This window comes from Schistocerca cancellata, chromosome 7 (assembly GCF_023864275.1).
Source record: "Schistocerca cancellata isolate TAMUIC-IGC-003103 chromosome 7, iqSchCanc2.1, whole genome shotgun sequence".
In the NCBI taxonomy this organism is placed as follows: Eukaryota; Metazoa; Arthropoda; class Insecta; order Orthoptera; family Acrididae; genus Schistocerca; species Schistocerca cancellata.
This window is the reverse complement of record NC_064632.1, coordinates 285,185,732-285,208,045: the sequence shown is the minus strand read 5'-3', so window position 1 is coordinate 285,208,045 and position 22,314 is coordinate 285,185,732. Positions and strand designations below refer to the sequence as shown.

Here is a 22,314-nt window from a genome sequence, read left to right as displayed (position 1 = left end):
GATAAAAGACAAGTAGTATGTTCGCTAAACGGACTCCTGCAGACCCTTCTCTGTGAAGTCTGCAACCTTCCCATCGTTCTGTATCTAGATACTAGAAATTTGTAAACATATGAGAAAAGTTTAAAAGAGTAAAAAAAACGAATGTTCATCAACGTGATATCAGGCAAAAATGTAACTTTTCAGAACCAAAGAGTAAGAATATAAATTTCTTCGATACAAATCGTGCTACACAAATTTACAAAATTCTTCCAAATTGAGATAAAAGCCGTTTCTTCATTCTCACGAGTCTTGAGTCCCTACTAGAGGTCTTGAGTCCCTGCTTCACAGAATTTGTAAATTATGTGGAAAGTAACAGACTTTCAAACAGAGTACAAATTCTGTTATTGTAAACCTACGGTAATTTGCAGGTAAATCCAAAATTCATTTAAAGGTACTTTAATTACTGCAGTATGATTGATGAATATTCTTAGTTTTACATACAGTATGCACCCAGATATTCTGTTTGTGTGCCATGAGTGCGCGAACGCATTGACGAATTAATGTACACGACTGTCTGTAAGGTTTATTGTGGATGAATAAAAGAATAAAAAGAGTGCGAAGATTCGATAAGAATAGGACGTAATTGCCACTTTCATTTCCGGTCTAGATATATTCCACAAATGTCGTAGACGCGTGTACGTTTGAATTGACATTGTGGATAAATATTCGCAACTGTTTCAAGTAAGAATAAAATAATTTACTGGACGCTTGAACACAGAAATCACAACAACACTATAATCAACGTCTGGACACCGTGTAATACATATTAGACTGCAGTCCACAAGCAGCGCAACAATGCAGTAATACTGTCAGTTGTTGCGAGAAAATCTTCATCTCACGCAGCTATTCACATACACAATTACGTACCATCCGCGAGTTTGCTGTCTTAATGGCTCACATGAAGTTCCAGCTTCCTAACGACAGTAAAAACGCATATTACAGGTGCAATAACTCTAGACTGTTCTTCTGAACACACAGGTTTCACATTTCGATGCAAGCACCCGTAATTAAAAATTCTTCCTCTTTCGGAGATTGTAGCACGGCTAAAATGACCTCGGAATCGAGGTGTCAGTGCGCCCGTCAGTAGTTATGCAACGGTAACGTGATCAGACAAAGTTTATCACCGACCCATCAACTACTTGACGCTCTTGATGGAAGAGATAGGAATCCCGTCCATTAATTATCACGTAGAGGGAAGGTGACACAGGGTAAAAATAGTGACAGTATCATACAGAAGTGTGGCCACCTGTGGAGAGGGGGAAAAACGCCACACGAGTCCATTCTTGTCCCATAACGCCACTTTCCTGATAAGATCTGTTCCCCACGGCCCCTGGCATGTTCTCCAGAGTATATAAGGCCACCTTTGGTCTTCCCGAGATCACCAGTGTCCACATACGGACATCAAAAGCGGAAAGTTGTGGAAGCGAATTTACTTTCGCCCACCTAAAAGACACCTTACGCCAAGAGTCCAAGAGAACTCCGTAAAGGACACAGTGTGGTTTGGCGACCACATTTTGAGCACTAGTGACCTGAATTTCGTAATCCACACCAGTTGGCTGGTGTATGGGAAGTATAGTGAACGGCCTTAGTGAATGTGCTCAAGAGCTTTGAGTGTGCATCCTGAGCAGCACATTAATGAGGTAAGTGACCTTAAACTTTCAGCTGCTCTAAAGACATTGCTAAAGCTTACATCCTGATGAACAATGTGCCAACTAACAAGGCACGATTTATCAAGAGGTACTGCATTTTTCGATGGCACCACTGAAGGACATATTAGATCGCAATACACACATTTAATCGCCATATACCGGTATACGTTTTATATCAACAACAATCCGTTCAAGTTCTCTACCTTAGTTGCTTTGGGTTAATGCCGTAACACATGAGATTTTTCTAAGTGTTTAGAGTTTCCTTTAATAGTGATATTAACATATGTATGGTAACATTACTATAGAACAGGTAGTGTGTTGTGATGCAGAAAACACACTGCTTTAATGGCGATGGTTCTTTCACAGGGTGCTGTGACCTGTGCTCAACTGCGTCAGGGCCCAGCTGCAGGTTTCTTCTTATACAAATCCAGCTGCAGACTGCACCTAAACGGGGAACCGCCTTGGGTACCATTCTTCTGACAGATCACCAAGAATCTCTCATCTAATTTATTCTGCCTTCAAGTACAAATTGACTGAATCTAACTGAGGGTTGCTTCGTAAGTAGTTTACCTCACTGCTTAATTCTGTTACACATCCCTATTACTTTGTGTGTTATTGTAATGTTGAACGCACGTTCCTTGTGAAATTCCATGAATATTTGGTCGGTATAATACAAATATTTATTTTGGTTAAGTCAATGAGACTTACTTCTTCCAAATTAATTATTTTAATACACGATAGACTGTTGATTTTCTCTCTCTTCACAGTTCACTTATTCCAACCAGCTTTTCTTAAAATCAAATACCGATTGATCATACCTTCTCCCAAGTATCATCTGCCACTGATTCAAATAACATCCATCATGCAGCTGGGTAAACTTGACGAACGTATTCATGTCATGGATGCCAGTTCAAACGTCTGGAGCGTCGTAAAGGATATCGCAGAGTCAGGAGTAAGTACAGATGGCTTTTAACTGTCATAAATACCTTGTGATTCAATTAACTTTGATATGTCCATTTCAATAGAAATGTCGTTGACTAGATAACTCTTTATGTCAATCCCCTTCTCACACACGGAATAATTTTTGTCTTAGGTCCAAGAGGAAGCATTCTACGTCTGTGACATCGGTGACATAATAAGCAAACACAAGGAATGGAAAATCAAAATGCCAAGAGTCCAGCCATACTATGGTATGTTTCCACTTCTCAGCAACAGTAGCATTAGGACTGTGTGTTCTCTAAGTAATGACTGAAATCTATTCTGAGAAGCATGTAATTTTTAAACTATGAGAGATACCACCTACATCAACTACAGCTGTCCTATGAGAAAGCTTTCTTCTGTTATTAGCCAGTATAGAATAATTATGGATAACACAATTACTTACAAATAATATTTTTGCAGCGGTGAAATGCAATGATAGCCTCACTGTGATTGAGGTACTGGCTGCACTTGGAACTTGCTTTGATTGCGCTTCAAAGGTGAGTGTACATTCCTATCATTCCTGTTCAAAAACAGGAACTATTTTGCATTATTTAGCGTATAGAGGATATAATACAATATATGACAAACATACCAAACAGTTTTCAGTAAATTCGTATTACTTTGTTACAGGCGGAAATTGACAGAGTTCTTTCCGTTGGTGTCGATCCAAGCCATATTATTTTTGCAAATCCTGCTAAACCTGCATCGCATATTCGCCACGCAGCAGCTGTTGGTGTTGATCTGATGACTTTTGACAGTGACTGTGAGCTTCACAAAATCAAGACCCTATTTCCTACTGCCAAGTGAGTAAATGGAAATCAGAATCTACTTTTCATATTCATGGATACCTCGACCTCTCCCTTCCATAACATATTCGGTAACAACATTTTCCTATTCAACTATGTTTTAGGCTGGTGCTACGTATCCGGTATGATGCTGCCGTCGCTCAGTGCCAGTTGTGAAATAAGTTTGGATGTGACTCAGACTCAGATGCACCACGCCTTATGAAACTGGCTCAGTCATTGGACCTAGACATTGTGGGGATCAGTTTTCATGTCGGCTCTGGCTGCGACGATCCACCAGTATTCTACAAAGCCATTTCTGCTGCTCGAAGACTCTTTGATCTGGGGTCTGCTCTTGGGTTCTCCATGAGTTTGCTTGATCTTGGTGGTGGCTATCCTGGTAACAAGGGTGCCCATTTAGACAAGGTAATGTCAGGAATTCTTAGCTGTCTTTTTATGAGGCCACACAAACTAGCATTTCTGACTCCATATTGGAAATGCTAACTTTATTCCCTTTTTTGAGGAATTTAACTGTCTTTCAACTCTTTTCATCACTCAGAATTGATGACCTAATGGCAATAAGTACTCAGTTTTCACTTTAATGTAGTAATATTAAATATGTTATGTTTACTAAGACCATTACTTCATCTTTGTTTAGTTTCCTTAGCTTTTACTGCCAATTACCACTTCCTTTGGACTCATTTATTTTCACACATTTGTATACATATCTGGGTAGCTGGAATGCTTGTTCCATTTTCAAGTAGCTTGTTACGTTGAGAGATAGTAAGTCTATCGCTTTACTGAAGGTATACGATTTTTGATAACGGGTTTTCATGGGGAAGTCTGGCACTAGTGTTGTTATTTTGGTAACTTCAATCAAAATAATGAAATCTTATCACATTGTTGGCATCTTATATTGCTTCCTGCCCACTTGCTGCATAATTCATTACTCTGTTTTCTACGAAATAAACTGGTGATTGTTTAGTGAGAGTGTATGCTGTATCTCAAGGTTATTTCCATATTTCCAGATTGCAGAGGTGGTGAACAGTGCCCTCGGGGAGTTCTTTCCTGAACCAGATGTTCACGTAATTGCAGAACCAGGACGTTATTATGTTGCCTCAGCTTATACTCTTGCTACAAATGTTCACTCCAAGAGAGAACTTACCAACCCAAAGGATGGGTCCATCACATCAGTCATGTACTATGTAAATGATGGAGTGTACGGCAGTTTCAATTGTATTCTGTATGATCACATGAAAGTGACACCAGTGCCTCTCAAAGTAAGTCAGACAATATTTGTGTATTTTTTCTCATATGCTATATAACATTGACATAATTAAGAAATGAAAGGAAAAGTGATCATTGCTCTAACACGCGAGGTTTGTTTTATAGGCAGCTGGACTTGAAATGCGTCCGTGTTCTGTCTGGGGACCAACTTGTGATGGTCTGGATCAAATAGTTGAGTCTACTATGCTACCAGAGTTGGATATAGGAGACTGGCTGATTTTTGAGAATATGGGTGCTTACACACTGCCTGTGGCGTCTCCATTCAATGGCTTCCCTGTTCCAAAAGTGCATACTGTGATTGACGTCCAAGGCTGGTAAGTAAGGTTTTTCTTTTCCAGAATCTGACGGTCGTTGCAAGTATTCAAAATATCTAAATAGGTTGCAAGATTAATTTGTTATTGTAACCTTACTTATTGTTTCTGGAAATCCATACAGGCTGCTGCTCAAAGACCTACTACCCACGACGGAGAATCATTTTGTTATTGGAAACACACCAGCAAATCTACACCTGGGTCTATCCATAGATGGTCAAGGCAACATTGATGAGTGGGATGAAGTCCACATGCCTGTTTCATCTTCTGATGATGAAGTTGCGGATGACCACATGTTGCCTGCAACTCTGGGCGCAGGTGTGATATATCCATTCCTTCAGATGGGACAAGTTAATTAGAACCGAATGGAAGTATGTCTGCACCTCAGTGACAGTACATGATAATGCGTTTAGTTATTTTACTTCTTCCTTACCGAAAAAACTTAGCGATTTTCTCCTGCAATTGTCTGTTTCTTTTGTGTCAGCATCTCTTTGCGTATAAGACAATGTATCAAGTGACAAACTGTCAGTCATGGCAGGGATACAACACAACACCTATGTAAGTTACATTTTATTAAGTTAGGTGTGACAGGGAAGGCAGATATTCATTAAAATTCTTTAGTGTACTGCAGCTCAGTGCCTGATATTTGGTTAAGGGACTAAAACATGAATCTCAGAGTAATTTAAACTATCAAGGTTTCTCCAAAGCTATTTCGGGCACTCGCCTGTCTGTAGATATCTCACTGCAAAAGCATAAATTGTATTTATTTAGGCCCAATTAGAGAATTCTGTTGTACGCTCAACACATGAATAGCATCTGCGCCATAGGAAGCAGAACAAATAAACAAAGATCTGTTACTGAGGTGTATGGTACGATTTGTGGCAAATCCTATTTTGTTATGTATAATACATAATAGTTTCAGTTTAATGAAACTATTCACATGATAACTTCGGTACAGTGGAATGAAATAACTCAATGTAAAGATGTTCCTTTAACGACAGTTTACTTAGAGACAGTTTTTCTTAGCTAGTTATGTGAGGAAATATCACCATAATAGCGTTGTCAAATGGTGGAAACTTTGTTCTAGAACTAGTTCAATTCTTCGTAAAATGTTATACTTTTAACAAAACAATAATGTTTCTTAACACCAAATGCACTAGGAAATTCATTTGTCTCCACTGATATTTGGGTGAGATAACTTGAGATATGGAACCAGTTGATTTCATTTGGAAGGTGTTGCTGTGGTTGAATAAGTGAAGAGGCAGCATCTTTGCCTGATTTTGTAATTTTTTATGTACCATATTTTATAATAAATCGTGTTATTTAAATAAATATTTGTTTTATTTGCCTTTACTCCATTATAACCTAATGAGTACCGTATGGAAGTAGAGCAAAACCATTAACAAGTGGCATTATAAATTATTCTGAGAAAATTGATAATGTATGGAAGTAAAGTAAAGTTATTAAAAAAGGCAGTATTCCATAACATAGTCCTGAGAACAATGATAGCAAGTAGCTAACAAAGTGCTTCCGTATTAACGTTAAAAACTTAGGGAGATTTATTTACTACTAATTCAAAAGAATCCTTAAGATCTGAAGAATTTTTGTAGTGAGTAATGATAGTGACAACACAATGCCAAACAAAGAACCAAAGAAATGGAACTGATGAAAGTTAAGAAAATTGTAATATGTACTGTATTGCCTTTAACTGGAATAATGCAACCAATACATTGAAATAGTGCGCCAGCCATTAACCGGGTTGGTTTGTAGTGAGTAATGATAGTGACAACACAATGCCAAACAAAGAATCAAAGAACTGGAACTGCTGAAAGTTAAGAAAATTGCAACATGTATTGTATTGCCTTTAACTGGAATAATGCAGCCAATGTATTGAAATAGTGCGCCCGCCATTAACCGGGTTCGTCGCCCGGGCCAGTGTATATGAAACATCCAAGGCATGGACACGAACCTAAGCCCTGCGCGGCTCCGGAGACTCGGAAGTGACGTCAAAATGACGTGTTCACCAGCTCGTTTCGAGTAAGCTGAGCGTGACACTAAGACTACCTTGTACCGTGGTAGATTGGTCCCTCGAGAATCGCAGAAACAACAGCTAAAGATTTCACTCGCAGCAATTTGGTCCAATTTGGGGCGTAAGAAAGACGATATAATTCGTTACAGATGCTTGCATCGAACAGAAATGGACTAATTAAGCCAACTTTTACTAAAAATGAAAAGCACAATAATCACCGTGGAACTAAACAAAAGCGAATATGTATTTATTACGCTGATTAAAATTAAAAACATACGGAAGACCAGACCAATCTCTTCGAGTACGTTCACCCTGTCTGTAATTACAACGCTGATATACTCGGACAGGCCGTAAAAAGTGGTACATCTGACTAATATCATGTAGGGCTCCTGCGAGCAAGCAGAAGTACCGCAAAAAGACGTGCCATGGACTCTAATAATATCTGAAGTAGTGCTGGAGGGAACTGACACCATGAAATCTGAAGGGGTGTCCATAAATCCGCAAGAGTACGATGGGGTGGAGATCTCTTCTGAACAGCAAGTTGTAAGGCAGCCCAGAAATGCTCAATAATGTTCATGTCTGGGGAGTTTGGTGGCCAGCGGAAGTTTTTAAATCAGAAGTGTTTTCCTGGAGCACTCTGTAGCAATTCTGGATGTGTGGAGTGTTGCATTGTCCTGCTGGAATTGGTCAAGTCCGTCAGAATGCCCCATGGACATGAATGGATGCAGGTGATCAGACAGGATGCTTACGTACGTGTCACCTGTCAGAATCGTATCTAGATGCATCAGGAGTCCCATATCACTTCAACTGCACACGCCGCACACCATTACAGAGCCTCTACCAGATTGAACAATTCCCTGGTGGCATGCATGGTACATGGATTCATGAGGTGGTCTCCATACCTGTACACGTCCATCCGCTCGATACAATTTTACCAGGCAATATGTTTCCAGTCATCAACAGTGCAATGTTGGTGTTGATGGGCCCAGGCGATGCGTAAATCTTCGTGTCATGCAGTCATCAAGGGTACACTAGTGGGCCTTCGGCTCCGGAAGATGGTTCAAATGGTTCTGAGCACTATGCGACTTAACTTCTGAGGTCATCAGTCGCCTAGAACTTAGAACTAATTAAACCTAACTAACCTAAGGACATCACACACATCCATGCCCGAGGCAGGATTCAAACCTGCGAACGTAGCGGTCGCGCGGTTCCGGACTGAAGCGCCTAGAACCGCTCCGCCACTCCGGCCGGCGGTCCCGTTGTTGCAGGATATTTTTCCGACCGTAGCGATGTCGGAGATTTGATGTTTTACCGGATGCCTGACATTCAGGGTACACTTGTGAAATGGTAGTTCGGGAAAATCCACACTTGATCGCTACTTCGGTGATGCTGTGTCCCAACGCTCTTAGGCTGACTATAACACCACGTTCAAACTCACTTCTATCTTGATAATCTGCAATTGTAGCAAGTTCTAGATATACAATATTGACTATCGAAGGTGTGTTACAAGGATGGAAGGAAGTAAACATAAAATGGAGGTATAGTAAAATTTCTCCGAATACGAAAAAGTTTCACTTCTAGAAATCATTTTTGGACGATCCAAAGACACCATGGAACGCAAAAAAGAAAGACACGGATTAAGCGCCTACAGCCGACAAGGTACAGGCGTGGGAAGAAACTGCGGTTGTCTTTAATTCGCAGAACATTGAAACAGATTGTGACTGGTAGTGTCTGAAAAAGTTTTATAAAAAGCCGAAGAAACAGGTATATCTGCCTAACGTCGTGTAGGGCCCCTGCGAGCACGCAGAAATGTCGGAACACGACGTGACATGGACGCGAATAATGTCTGAAGTAGTGCTGGAGGGAACTGACACCATGAAACCTGAAAGGCAGTCCACAAATCGGCAAGAGTACGACGGGGTGGAGATCTCTTCTGAACAGCATGTTGCAAGGCATCCCAGGTATGCTCAATGATGTTCAAGTCTGAGGAGTTTGGTAGCCAGCCGAAGTGTTTAAACTCATAAGAGTGTTCCTGGAGCCACTCTGTAGCAATTCTGGACGTGTGGGGTGTCATACTGTCCTGCTGGAATTCCCCGTCGGAATGTACAACCGACACGAATTAATGCTGGTGATCAGACAGGATGATTACGTACGTGTCAACTGTTAGATTTGTGTCTAGACGTGTCAGAGGTCCCAATCGCTCCACCTGCACACGCGCCACTCCATTACAAAGCCTTCACCAGCTTGAACAGCCCCGGTGACATGCAGGGTACGTGGATTCATGAGGTTGTCTCCATACCCGTACACGTCCATCCGCTAAATACAATTTGAAACAAGACTCGTCCGACCAGGCAACATGTTTCCAGTCATCAACAGTCCAATGTCGCAGATGACGGTTCATGCCTTGCAGGATCTTCTTCCGGCCGCAGCAGTGTCGGAGATTTGATGTTGTACTGGATTCCTAATATTCACAGTACATTCGTGAAATGGTCGTACGGGGAAAATCCCCACTTCATTGCTACCTCGGAGATGGTGTGTCCTATCAGTCGTGTGCCTACTATAACACCACTTTCAAACTCACTTAAATCTTGACAACGTGCCATTGTAGCAGCAGTAACCGATCTAACAACTGCGTCAGACACTTGTGTGTCTTATATAGGCGCTGCCGACCGCAGTGCCGTATTCTGCCTGTTCACATATCTCTGTATTTGAATACGCATGCCTATGCCAGTTTCTCTGGCGCTTCAGTGTTTTAAGAAAATGACCACGAAAGCAATCGTGCATGACGAGGTATAATCGTAAGACTCACTTTACAATTATTGCGGCACTCTTCATCGTCATGGAATTCCATGTGGTGTATAAACTGGAGCAAACACAGAGTGAAATTTTTTCAAGGTTGAAAAGCATAAACAGGAGGAGGTAAATCCGTGAGGTCTGCGGTTACAGAAAGTGGACTGAACTCATTGCAGCCTCCAGACCAAAATTTTTTCGTGTCTCTAATCCGTTCGATGACAATGCTGATTTTCATCCAGAAGTTACATGCAGTGGTCTGTAAGCATTATTAATACGTTCGCGTAAATATTTTGAAGCGAATTTGCTGCTTAAAATGTAGTTTATAATATTGTACGTTACGTCCTAGTTCCGACAGAGATTCAAGTAACACTGAAGGCTGTAGTTCTTTCACGTCAGTGAATGAGGAGACAGTAACTTCAAATGAAAATATTGTTCTCGTTGATGGCAATGAAAATGAAAATATATTTTCACTGAGCTGGTAAGAACGATATTGTACTAAGATAATAAACTGTGATAGCACACAATAGCGTAATTTGAACTAAAAATAACCTCTAATTACACATAGATACGCAACACACAAGCATGGATTCTTTTTAGGGCTGAGAAAACGATATACGCGTTCGAACGGGCTCGAGATTTCCTGATACGCCGCTGCGTTCAGTGCAGTATCGAGCTTGTTCGACCTTTGGCTCACGCAGAGCGTGTGCAAGCGGTACGCATGAAACAACTGACAACAGCTGGCCACAACAATAAGTTATGGCTGTGTATAAATTTGACAATTTCGCGAAACAGTGGAGGGAACAGCATTAAATATTCCAGAATGAGATTTTCACTCTGCAGCGGAGGGTGCGCTGATATGAAACTTCCTGGCAGATTAAAACTGTGTGCCCGACCGAGACTCGAACTCGGGACCTTTGCCTTTCGCGGGCAAGTGCTCTACCAACTGAGCTACCGAAGCACGACTCACGGCCGGTACTCACAGCCTTACTTCTGCCAGTACCTCGTCTCCTACCTTCCAAACTTTACAGAATCTCTCCTGCGAACCTTGCAGAACTAGCACTCCTGAAAGAAAGGATAATGAGGAGACATGGCTTAGCCACAGCCTGGGGGATGTTTCCAGAATGAGATTTTCACTCTGCAGCGGTCGGGCACACAGTTTTAATCTGCCAGAAAGTTTCATATCAGCGCACACTCCGCTGCAGAGTGAAAATCTCATTCTGGAAACATCCCCCAGGCTGTGGCTAAGCCATGTCTCCGCAATATCCTTTCTTTCAGGAGTGCTAGTTCTGCAAGGTTCGCAGGAGAGTTTCTGTAAAGTTTGGAAGGTAGGACACGAGGTACTGGAAGAAGTAAGGCTGTGAGTACCGGTCGTGAGTCGTGCTTCGGTAGCTCAGTTGATGCCGGCACGGTAGCTCAGCGTGTTTGGTCAGAGGGTTAGCTGCCCTTTGTAATAAAAAAAAAAAAAACTGAGTTAACCGATCAACAACGAAGTTAAACGGATGTCTTACGACGTCCGCCCCGAGCAGATGCAACGAACAAAAGAGAACAAAATGAGAATTAACAAAAAAAAAAAAAAAGTTTGTAGAGCACTTGCCCGCGAAAGGCAAAGGTCCCGAGTTCGAGTCTCGGTCGGGCACACAGTTTTAATCTGCCAGGAAGTTTCAGCACTAAATATTACCACTGGTCGTACTCCTATTGTGTTTGAACAATCTGCTATACGAGTTCTCATACTGTAACGCTGTGTATGGATGTATTAAGATTTGTGCTTATTTTAAGTAAAGGTAACAAACAGACAAAAGTGTCGTCCTCCAAAAAATATTTCTGCACTGAACCCAGTATAATATTTCATTCGCTTATGAGAGGCGGTAATGATTTACCAAACAGGTTGTAAATGAGCAATTAAGTTCCTGTTCACATATTAGAACAACAGGTAAAAACTTTAGCAAATTTTAATCAGTTTGAAAACGAGACTGCCGGCCGGTGTGGCCGAGCGGTTCTAGGCGCTTCTGTCTGGAACCGAGCGACCGCTACGGTCGCAGGTTCGAATCCTGCCTCGGGCATGGACGTGTGTGATGTCCTTAGGTTAGTTTGGTTTAAGTAGTTCTAAGTTCTAGGGGACTGATGACCTGAGATGTTAAGTCCCATAGTGCTCAGAGACATTTGAACCATTTGAAAACGAGACTGCAAGCTGATTTGCATCCTCATTGTGGCGCTAATAGCGCCAATCTTATGCGACTGGCGCGAAATTTGATAGATATCATCTTTCAAATGTAGAAACACACTTACGAACTTTCGTTTACGTCGCGCAAGTCCTACTTTATGCTGCGATTTTTTCCGTCAGTGTGTATTGTGCAGGACAAATGTTGCAACTATAATAACTGCTGCGCGATTTACTTTGATTTAAACAGAGAAGCCACTCCGAACATACTGCCAACTGCTGATCTGCTTTTCTTGTGGGCCCATTACAGGTTCGCTTAGCCGCCATTTCTTCGCGGAGTATCGGCGTCAACAAATACCTGCAATTTTGGATAAAACGACACTTTGTCTATGGAGTGCCTGACTGATTATTTTGTAAAAATTTTTTTGTTTATCTGTAGACGCAATCACATGTTTATGACACAGTCCTAACCGGTTTCGGCCATACAATGACCACAGGTTCAGTGTATGCCACCTTTAGAATCTGAAGATGGTCATTGTATGGCCGCAACCGGTTATGACTGTGTCACAAACATGTGATTGTGTCTATAAATAAACAAAACAATTTTTACAAAATACCTGCAATCCTGATAGCCACTGTCTGCTAGGAATATCCCTTCCGCAATTTCTCCTAAATCCAACTCAGCATGTATGCGTGAGTTTTCGAAAATGTTGCTGTCTTGGGCATATCCCGGTAGTCTAACCACAATACTGGAACATCGTAGCTCAGCGTCTGAGATTGCTTGGACATTTAACCACCCTTGACGATCCCTAAATATCTCCGCACTTTCGCCACCAGGAGATTTGATGGGAGTGCGGGTACAGTCAATAGCGCGTAAAACAAGAGGAAAACGCGTTATCTGATAAAAATATTGTTGGATTTTCCTTACGTCAGCTCTGCAAGCTGTTGCTACGTCTGTTTTGAAGAAGTTGCCAACCACCATCTGAAAAAGCTTCCTGGAACATAAAACAGCAATGTTAAAAGCAGCATGTACATTGGAGTCAGTGGCTGGTTTCAGCAGATCCTCTCTCAACCTTAGTTAAAACTGCTGCACAGTATTTTAGTCCAAGCGAAACCTCAGCTTAAATTATTTATCATTTAATTCCCTTTCATGGAACATGCGGGGAGCTCGTTGGATCTCATCGTCGTCCTAAGCAGACACATCTTCATACTCAGATATCTGTAAAGTAAACGAAAGGAAGCAATGTAATTCACATCAAGTAGGTTTGTTGGAGAATTTTGGCCGGGAGAAGTACAGAACGCTCGGACAACAGGGAGTATGGTATTGTTACAATATTTTTATGACCAATACAATATAGAAAGTTGTAAAAATGGAAAAAAAAATTTCAGAGAACTGACGTGTTCGAACATGAGATTTTTTACGCTGTAGTCCACAACACAACCTCTGAGCGACTGAAATATTTGAAGGATTGTTACTTGTGTAACGTTATATTGCTAAAAAACTATTTTGTGTTCTGTTCATCAACGTACGTTGGAGTGTCATGACAGTTGAAGGAAATTAGTTGGGTAGTTAAAAATTTAATACGAATTGCATAGTTACTGCTACTCGAGCCAAGAGAGAATATGCATAAAAGATATACACGTACATTTCCGTGGCCATTGTCACAGTCAGTAATATTTTTCTGGGTTTGTGACCGCATTGTCAATATGTAAAACTACTGACATTTCGGTCACTGTTGCAAGTGACCTTCTTCATGGCGTTTTATTTTTTCGTTTACTGTAAGCACACTGACGATGCGGTCACAAACCCAAAAAATTTATTGACTGTGTATAAGAGATACTGAATCGTTATTGACTGCTATCAGAATTCGCATACTTAACTGTTCACTGCAAATATTTCGAATTTATCTTACACACTCTGCTGCTAAGTGTCTATAAAATGCCCCTGAACTAATCACATAAATTACGAGTCGTCTCCCACAAACGTTTGTGAGATTAATCATTACGCACACACAAAAGCCAGTGATATCCTTAACTTAACCTTCCACATCGAAAAATAGTGTTTCGACCATGGGTGGTGTGGGAATGGTGTAGTCACATAACTTATTTACTTACCACTTTCTTGTGTTGACCGCAACTTTCTTTATTATTTCAATTTGTACTTGCTAAAAACAAAAGCGATGTTTCGTAATGCCACTACAACATAAACTGACGACTGCAGTTTAACCTGACTCTGAACTGCGAATTATCGCCACTCAGATATGATGCGACTTACCGGTGATATAATCTAGGATTAAGGTTTACACAACGCAGATTTCCAGGTTAAGCTTGATCTGAGGTCTTTTTCCGTCTTAATCTAAGGTTAAATGCTTTATACAATCGGCCCTTTGCAGCTGCATCCTATAAAACATTGTGACAGTTATGTGACAACCCCGCAACTTCATTCTCCTCACCTAACTGGATAGAGCCACAACAAGCCTCTTGATGAATTTATGCAAATACGCTCCAAATTACTCTCTAACTTTGAAACAAGGTGGAGAAGTAGAGTGTTTGTCAGAGAGGAGGGTTGATTTAAGAGAGCTTAAAAGGGAGTGTTATGTTATACCGTATTGTTACAAGTACCAAGTTATGTTTAGGATGTAAATATTGCATAGCAATGTGAACTGTTGTGTAGCATTTTGGATTGCTGTGCGGCATTTTGGAGTTGAAATGCAGGAAACAGTAGTTGCTAATGATCTGTGAAAGCCTTTGCGGTATTAACAGTTAGAATTCAGAATAAGCAAAAATACATATTTCTGTACTAACTACAATAGTTACAGCGTATTAGCTTTTGAAAAATCATAATCCAAAGTGCCTATGATTACCAAAATGTAAAAACAAGAAAAGAAGCAAATGAAATTAGATATTGACGATGTTATCTTTGAGAACTTTCACAATGAAAATTTAACTTTCGAATATGTATTGTTGGGCGGTACTTAAGTAAATAAATTAGTGAAATCAAAGTGAAGTAGAAATTAGAACATAAATGAAAAACTTGGTTTAGTTCAGAGAGTTACATACTGGCATTCAGCGGGCAGAACAGCAGAACAGAAGAGACAATGACCGTGAAGTCAGCCAAGTTCCACATAAGCGGGCGCTGTCGATTCAGCCGTCAGGGCATCGCCCGACCGGCTCACGTGTTTCTCAGTTGTCGCATGTGAGCAAAGGCCCTCGCCTACATCCCAAGAGCCAATGACCGACGTTAAGAAGATTCTTCGAGAAGCTTTTCAACGTGGCAGAAGAGGCAATGACCGGCTCACGTGTTTCTCAGTTGTCACATGTGAGCAAAGGCCCTCGCCTACATCCCAAGAGCCAATGACCGACGTTAAGAAGATTCTTCGAGAAGCTTTTCAACGTGACAGAAGAGGCAATGGCCGTGAAGTCGTTCACCTCCAGTGAACTGAAGTGAATAAATACGCGAGACGCGGTGGGCCCGACAGATGAAGACGGAGACGAAGACGGAGACGAGAGACGAAGAAGACGAAGAAGTGAATAAGCGTAGTAGTTGTTTTCAGTCAGTTTCGGTGCTGAAGACCGTCATGCAAGAAGAGACTGCATCATGCACAGACGCACCAAGTCCGCCGCTGTAATGGAATAGCAAGCAGCAGCCTCGGCACCAGAAGACAGAAGTTGAGAGGTATTTGAAGTCTGATTTTTACGTACCCGGGTGACTCGTGAGGACGGGAAGGAGACGGCCTCACATCAGCAGTCACCTGTGAGCTGGGATGAAGATCTGACAGCCGAAAACTGGCAAGCGGGAGTCCGTTGTTCGAGTCCGGGAGACTGGCCTTCCCCCGCCGCGCCGCTCCGCTGGCCGACGCACAACACACGTGGCCGCTTAGAGAAGAGAAACACTGGGACGCCACATCCAAGGTATCACCATCCGATGCACGACTTCGCTCGCAATAATTAAACGGGCCACCTCGCGCTGCGCGTCTCCAATCAACTGGGCGAGACGGCGACACGAGATACACACCGCCACGCGTAATCAGACGCAGCCGCTGCCGCAGCAGAAGGCTACGCAAACGACACAGCTGCCGCTCTCCGAACCAGAACATTCAGTAAGATACAGTGGTACGGAACTTTCAATAAAAGTTATCTTATGTAAAAATGCTGTTTCATTCTACCTCATACCCGAGCCAAGGAAGAACCCACCCTGCCCACATGTTGTTAAGAGAGAAAAGTTAATTTATTTAATATTTTCACCCTGACAGAATGCTTTAGAATGCTCATCCTGACAATTGACAGCATCAAAAGAGAAAACCCAGTTACATTCAGTGACAGAAGTGTTACATTTAGTATCAAAACTGTTATAGTATATCCACTTAACATTACAAATTGACATCTAATTCAATAAAAAGGAAGTGTAGCCATCTCAACTGTATTGCATTTAGCTGGAAGACTGTTTTGTGCCAATACGATTCAGTTGTTTCAGTTACAGTCCAGACATCATACCTGAGTTTTTGCATGTATCTTAATCTAATCTGTGATACGCATATAAGTAATTTTAAATGCAGTGTGACGTCTCTGAATATTGTGTGACAAAGGATTCTACTGTTCTGTAAGATGCATCTAATTTGATTTATGAAGTTATCTTACATGGAGAAATCAGGTGGCATGCGAGTGATCCGATGGTGACTATGATTTACAGATTAACTATTATTATATTCATTATGTAAGTGTCGGTGTTGTTTGATATCATCTCTGGTTGTGAGACCAAGGCTGCATTCTTCCAGCTAAATACAATACAATTCGAATTGCTTCTGGAGTTAGTCATTTTTCCACATTTGTGCACTTCCCGTCCCTTAATTAATTGTTTGATTTCATTGTGTTGTTATTAAAATCAATCCAAATGACTCTTTTTCAACTGAAGGCTTCTTTTGAACTCCTAGTAAATACGTCTCCCTAATATTTTAACATTAATGCAGCAGCACTCCCTTAGCAACCTGCTACCACTATTGGTTTTCTTACGATGAGAAATTTTCTCAGCAGAATTGTAGAATGACGCTTGTTATGATAATCACTTTGTTGTACTTCTGTATGGTAGCCATTAGGCTATAATGGCGTAAATGAAAAATATAACAAATACTCGTTTAAATAATTAGATTTATTATAAAAGACCATAAATAAAAAATTCACAAATTCAAGCGAAGATGCTGCCTCTTCACTTATTCAACCACAAAGACGCTTTCCAAATAAACTCATCTGTATCCATACCTCAACTTACGTCCTCAAATAGCACTAGAGACAAATATATTTGCTACAGTATTCGGTCGTGAAGAACATCATTAATATGACAACAGTATAACAGTTTACAAAGACTTAACATCTTTCTAGGACAAGGTTCTCAACATTAGAAACTGCTACTTAAGATGGTATTTCCTCTAATTACAAGCTAAACAGAAAAACTGTCTCGAAGGAAACTGTCATTAAAGGAACATCCTTACATGGAATTGTTTCTTACCTCTGCACCCAAGTTATCATGTGATGAGTTTCATTAAACTGAAACTATTACACATTTTACAACAACAAATTATCACTTTGCATAAATCACATCACACACGGCAGTGACAGATTTTTATTTGTTCCCTCTGGTTCCAACAATGTAGATGCTATTCAGGTATTGAGTGTATACATACATTCTATTCTGCTTGGGCTTTTGCAATGATAGCTTGGCAGACAGCTGAGTACCTGAAAGGACTTTGGAGAAACCTTTATACTTTAAGGTATTCTGAGATTCATGTATTAGTCCCTTAAACAAATTTCAGGCATTGAGCTGCAGTACACAAAACGGTCACTTGATACATCATCTTACATGCAGTGAGATTTTAACACAAAAGAAACAGAAAGCCACAGAAGAAAACAGCTAATTTTTTCGTTTTTTGCAAACGAGGAGTAAAATAACCTAGTACGTTATGATCTCTTGTAACTGAGGTGCAGAGACGCCTCCATCCGATCCTAATTGACTTGTCCCATCTGAAGGAATGGATATACGATGCTTGAGCCTACAGCTGAATGTGACATGTGATCATCCATAATCTCATCATCAGAAGATGAAACAGGCATGTGAACTTCATCCCACTCATCAATGTTGCCTTGACCATCTATGGATAGACCCAGGTGTAGATTTGCTGGTGTGTTTCCAATGACAAAATGATTCTCCGTCATGGGTAGTCGGTCTTTGAGCAGCAACCTGTATGGATTTACAGAAACAATAAGTAAGGTTACAATAACAAATTAATCTTGCAACCTATTTAGATATTTTGAATATTTGCGACGACCGTCAGATTCTGGAAAAGGAAAACCTTACTTACCAGCCTTGGACGTCAATCACAGTATGCACTTTGGGAACAGGGAAGCCATTGAATGGAGACGCCACAGGCAGTGTGTAAGCACCCATATTCTCAAAAATCAGCCAGTCTCCTATATCCAACTCTGGTAGCATAGTAGACTCAACTATTTGATCCAGACCATCACAAGTTGGTCCCCAGACAGAACACGGACGCATTTCAAGTCCAGCTGCCTATAAAACAAACATCGCGTGTTAGAGCAATGATCACTTTTCCTTTCATTTCTTAATTATGTCGGTGTTATATAGCATATGAGAAAATAATACACAAATATTGTCTGACTTACTTTGAGAGGCACTGGTGTCACTTTCATGTGATCATACAGAATACAATTGAAACTGCCGTACACTCCATCATTTACATAGTACATGACTGATGTGATGGACCCATCCTTTGGGTTGATAAGTTCTCTCTTGGAGTGAACATTTGTAGCAAGAGTATAAGCTGAGGCAACATAATAACGTCCTGGTTCTGCAATTACGTGAACATCTGGTTCAGGAAAGAACTCTCCGAGGGCGCTGTTCACCACCTCTGCAATCTGGAAATATGGAAATAATCTTGAGATACAGCATATAGTATTCCTTCTTAATAAACAAACGCCAGCTTATTTGGTAGAAAACTGCGTAATGAATTATGCAGCAAATGGGCAGGAAGCAATATAAGAAGCTCACAATGTACTAAAATTGCATCAATTTGATTGGAGTTACCAAAGTGCTGACACTAGTGCCAGACGTCTCCATGAAAACCCATTATCAAAAATCGTATATCTGCAGCAGAATGACAGACTTTGCTAAACATATCTCTTAAAGTGATAAGCGGCTTGAAAATGGAATAAGCATTCCAACTATCCAGAAATGTATACCAAAAGTGTAAAAACAAATTAGTCTAAAGCTGTGGTAATTGATTGTAAAGAGCTACGAAAGCAAAGAAACTAAAAATAAGAAGAATAAATGATTTTAAGATAACATGTTTTACATAGGTGCTTTAAAGTAGTATTTTGAGTGTCTGTTGTTATAAATTCAAAAATTCTGAGGGAAGAAAAGAGATGAAAGATAATTCAGCTGCTTAGACGGGTTACCCGTTACAAAACAGAGTCAGAAATGCTAGTTTGCGTTCCGTCGTAAGAAGAGAGCTAAGAATTCCTAACATTACCTTATCTAAATGGGCACCTTTGTTGCCAGGATAGCCACCACCAAGATCAAGCAAACTCATAGAGAACCCAAGAGATGACCCCAGATCAAAAAGTCTTCGAGCGGCAGAAATGGCTTTGTAGAATACTGGTGGATCGTCACAGCCAGAGCCGACGTGGAAACTGATGCCCACAATGTCTAGGCCCAATGACTGAGCCAGTTTCATAAGTCGTGGCGCATCTGAGTCTGGGTCACATCCAAACTTGTTCCCAAGCTGGCACTGAGCGACGGCAGCATCATACCGGATACGTAGCACCAGCCTAAAACATAGTTGAATAGGAAAAGGTTGTTACCGAATATGTTATGCAAGGGAGAGATCTAGGTATCCATAAATATGAAAAGTAGATTCTGATTTCCATTTACTCACTTGGCAGTAGGAAATAGGGTCTTGATTTTGTGAAGCTCACAGTCACTGTCAAAAGTCATCAGATCAACACCTACAGCTGCTGCGTGGCGAATATGCGATGCAGGTTTAGCAGGATTTGCAAAAATAATATGGCTTGGATCGACACCAACGGAAAGAACTCTGTCAATTTCCGCCTGTAACAAAGTAATACGAATTTACTGAAAAGTGTTTAGTATGTTTCTCATATGTTGTATTTTGTCCTCTATACACTTAATAATGCAAAATAAGTTCCTGTTTTTTATCAGGAATGATAGAAATGTACACTCACCTTTGAAGCACAATCATAGCAAGTTCCAAGTGCAGCCAGAACCTCAATCACAGTGAGGCTATCGTTGCATTTCACCGCTGCAAAAATAATGGGAGTAAGCAACTGTATTATCATAATTATTTTGTACTGGCTAATAACAGGAGATAGCTTTGTCATAGGACAGCTGTAGCTGATGTATGTGATATCTCTCATATTTTGAAAATTAGATTCTTCGCAGAATTGATTTCAGTCATAACTTAGAGAATAGAAAGTGCTACTGCTACTGTTGCTGAGAAGTGGAAACATACCGTAGTATGGCTGGACTCTAGGCATTTTAATTTTCCATTCCTTGTGTTTGCTTATTATGTCACCAATGTCACAGACGTAGAATGCTTCCTCTTGAAGCTAAAACAAAAGTTATTCCATGTGTGAGAAGGGATTCACGTAAGGAGCTACCGAGACAATGACATGTGTATTGAAATGGACGTATCAAAATTCATTGAATCATAAACTATTTATGACAGTTAAAAGCCATCTGTACTTACTCCTGACTCTGCAATGTCCTTTATGACGCTCCAGGCGTTTGAACTGGCATCCATGACATGAATACGTTCATCAACTTTACCTAGCTGCATGATGGATGTTGTTTGAATCAGTGGTAGATGATACTTGGGAGAAGGTATGATCAATCAGTATTTGATTTTAAGAAAAGCTGGTTGGAATAAGCGAACTGTAAAGAGAGAGAAAATCAATAGTCTATCATGTATTGAAATAATTAATTTGGAAGAAACAAGTCTCATTGATTTAACCAAAATAAAAAAGTATTAGTATTCCATCGGCAAAAAATTCATGTAATTTCGAAAGGTGTGTGTTCAGCACTGTTACAACACGCAAAGTGAAAGGTATAGTGTAACAGTATTCAGCAGTGAGGTAAAATACTTACGAAGCAACCCTCACTTAGATTCAGTCAATTTGTACTTGAAGGCAGAATAAATTAGATGAGAGATTCTTGTTGGCCTGTCAGAAGAGTGGTACCCAAGGCGGTTCCCCGTTTAGGTACAGTCGGCAGCTGGATTTGTATAAGAAGAAACCTGTTGCTGGGCCCTGACGCAGTTGAGCACAGGTCACAGCACCCTGTGAAAGAATCATCGCCATTAAAGCAGTGTGTTTTCTGCATCACAACACACTACCTGTTCCATAGTAATGTTACCATACATATGTTAATATCACTATTAAAGGAAACTCTAAACACTTAGAAAAATCTCATGTGTTACGGCATTAACCCAAAGCAACCAAAATAGATAGCTTTGAATGGATTTTTGTTGATATTAAATGGGTGTATGGTGATCTAACAAACCTCCTTCAGTGACACCAGCGCAATATGTGGTACTTCTAGACAAAGGGTGCCGTGTTACAGTGGAACATTGGTAATTATAATGTAAGCTTGTATGGAGGAGTGTACGGGAGCTGTAAATTAAACGTGACTTACCTCATTTATGTGCAGCCCAGGTTGCACACTCAAAGCTCTTGAACACATTCACTAAGGCCGTTCACTGTAATTTCCATACACCAGGCAACTGGTGTGAGATTCCGGTGATCTGGTCACTAGTTATAAAAGTATGGTCGGCAAACCACTCTGCACCCTTCACAGAGTTATCTGTGCAGTCTCGGCGTAAGATGTCGTATAGCTGGGCGAAAGTAAATTCGCTTCCAAGAGCGTCTGCCTTCTGATGTCCCTAAGTGGACACTGGTGATTTCGCCAGACCAAATGTGGCTATATATACCATGGAGAACGTGCTAATGGGCCGTGGGGAACAATTCTTATCTGGAAAGTGGCGTTACTCGTCCAAGAATGGACTCCTGTCAGACGTTTTCCCCCCCTCTCCACAGGTAGCCACACTTCAGTATGATACTGTCGCTATTTTTACTCGTTGTCACCTTCGGTCTACGTGATCATTAATGGACGGAGCTCCTATCTCTTCCATCAAGACTGTTAAGTAGCCGTGAGAATGTTGATAAAAATCATATGATGTCGCTGTCGTTGCATAACGAC

General features: G+C 40.8%; 1 protein-coding gene and 1 pseudogene across 1 annotated transcript; one reads left to right on the top strand and one right to left on the bottom strand.

Annotated features, from left to right (window-relative positions):
- Window positions 1-2,550: 2,550 nt before the first annotated feature.
- LOC126092736 (ornithine decarboxylase 1-like) lies at window positions 2,551-5,408 on the top strand (annotated as a pseudogene).
- An 11,786-nt stretch (window positions 5,409-17,194) lies between these two features.
- LOC126092068 (ornithine decarboxylase 1-like) lies at window positions 17,195-21,996 on the bottom strand. Its single transcript, XM_049907482.1, has 10 exons — window positions 21,751-21,996; window positions 21,205-21,395; window positions 20,807-20,991; window positions 20,570-20,666; window positions 20,283-20,359; window positions 19,976-20,148; window positions 19,571-19,868; window positions 18,705-18,956; window positions 18,383-18,591; window positions 17,195-18,261 (listed from the first exon to the last, which is right to left on the bottom strand). Exons 3-10 carry the CDS (start codon window positions 20,894-20,896, stop codon window positions 18,027-18,029), a joined length of 1,431 nt encoding a protein of 476 aa, XP_049763439.1. The 5' UTR covers window positions 20,897-20,991; window positions 21,205-21,395; window positions 21,751-21,996; the 3' UTR covers window positions 17,195-18,026.
- Window positions 21,997-22,314: the final 318 nt, after the last annotated feature.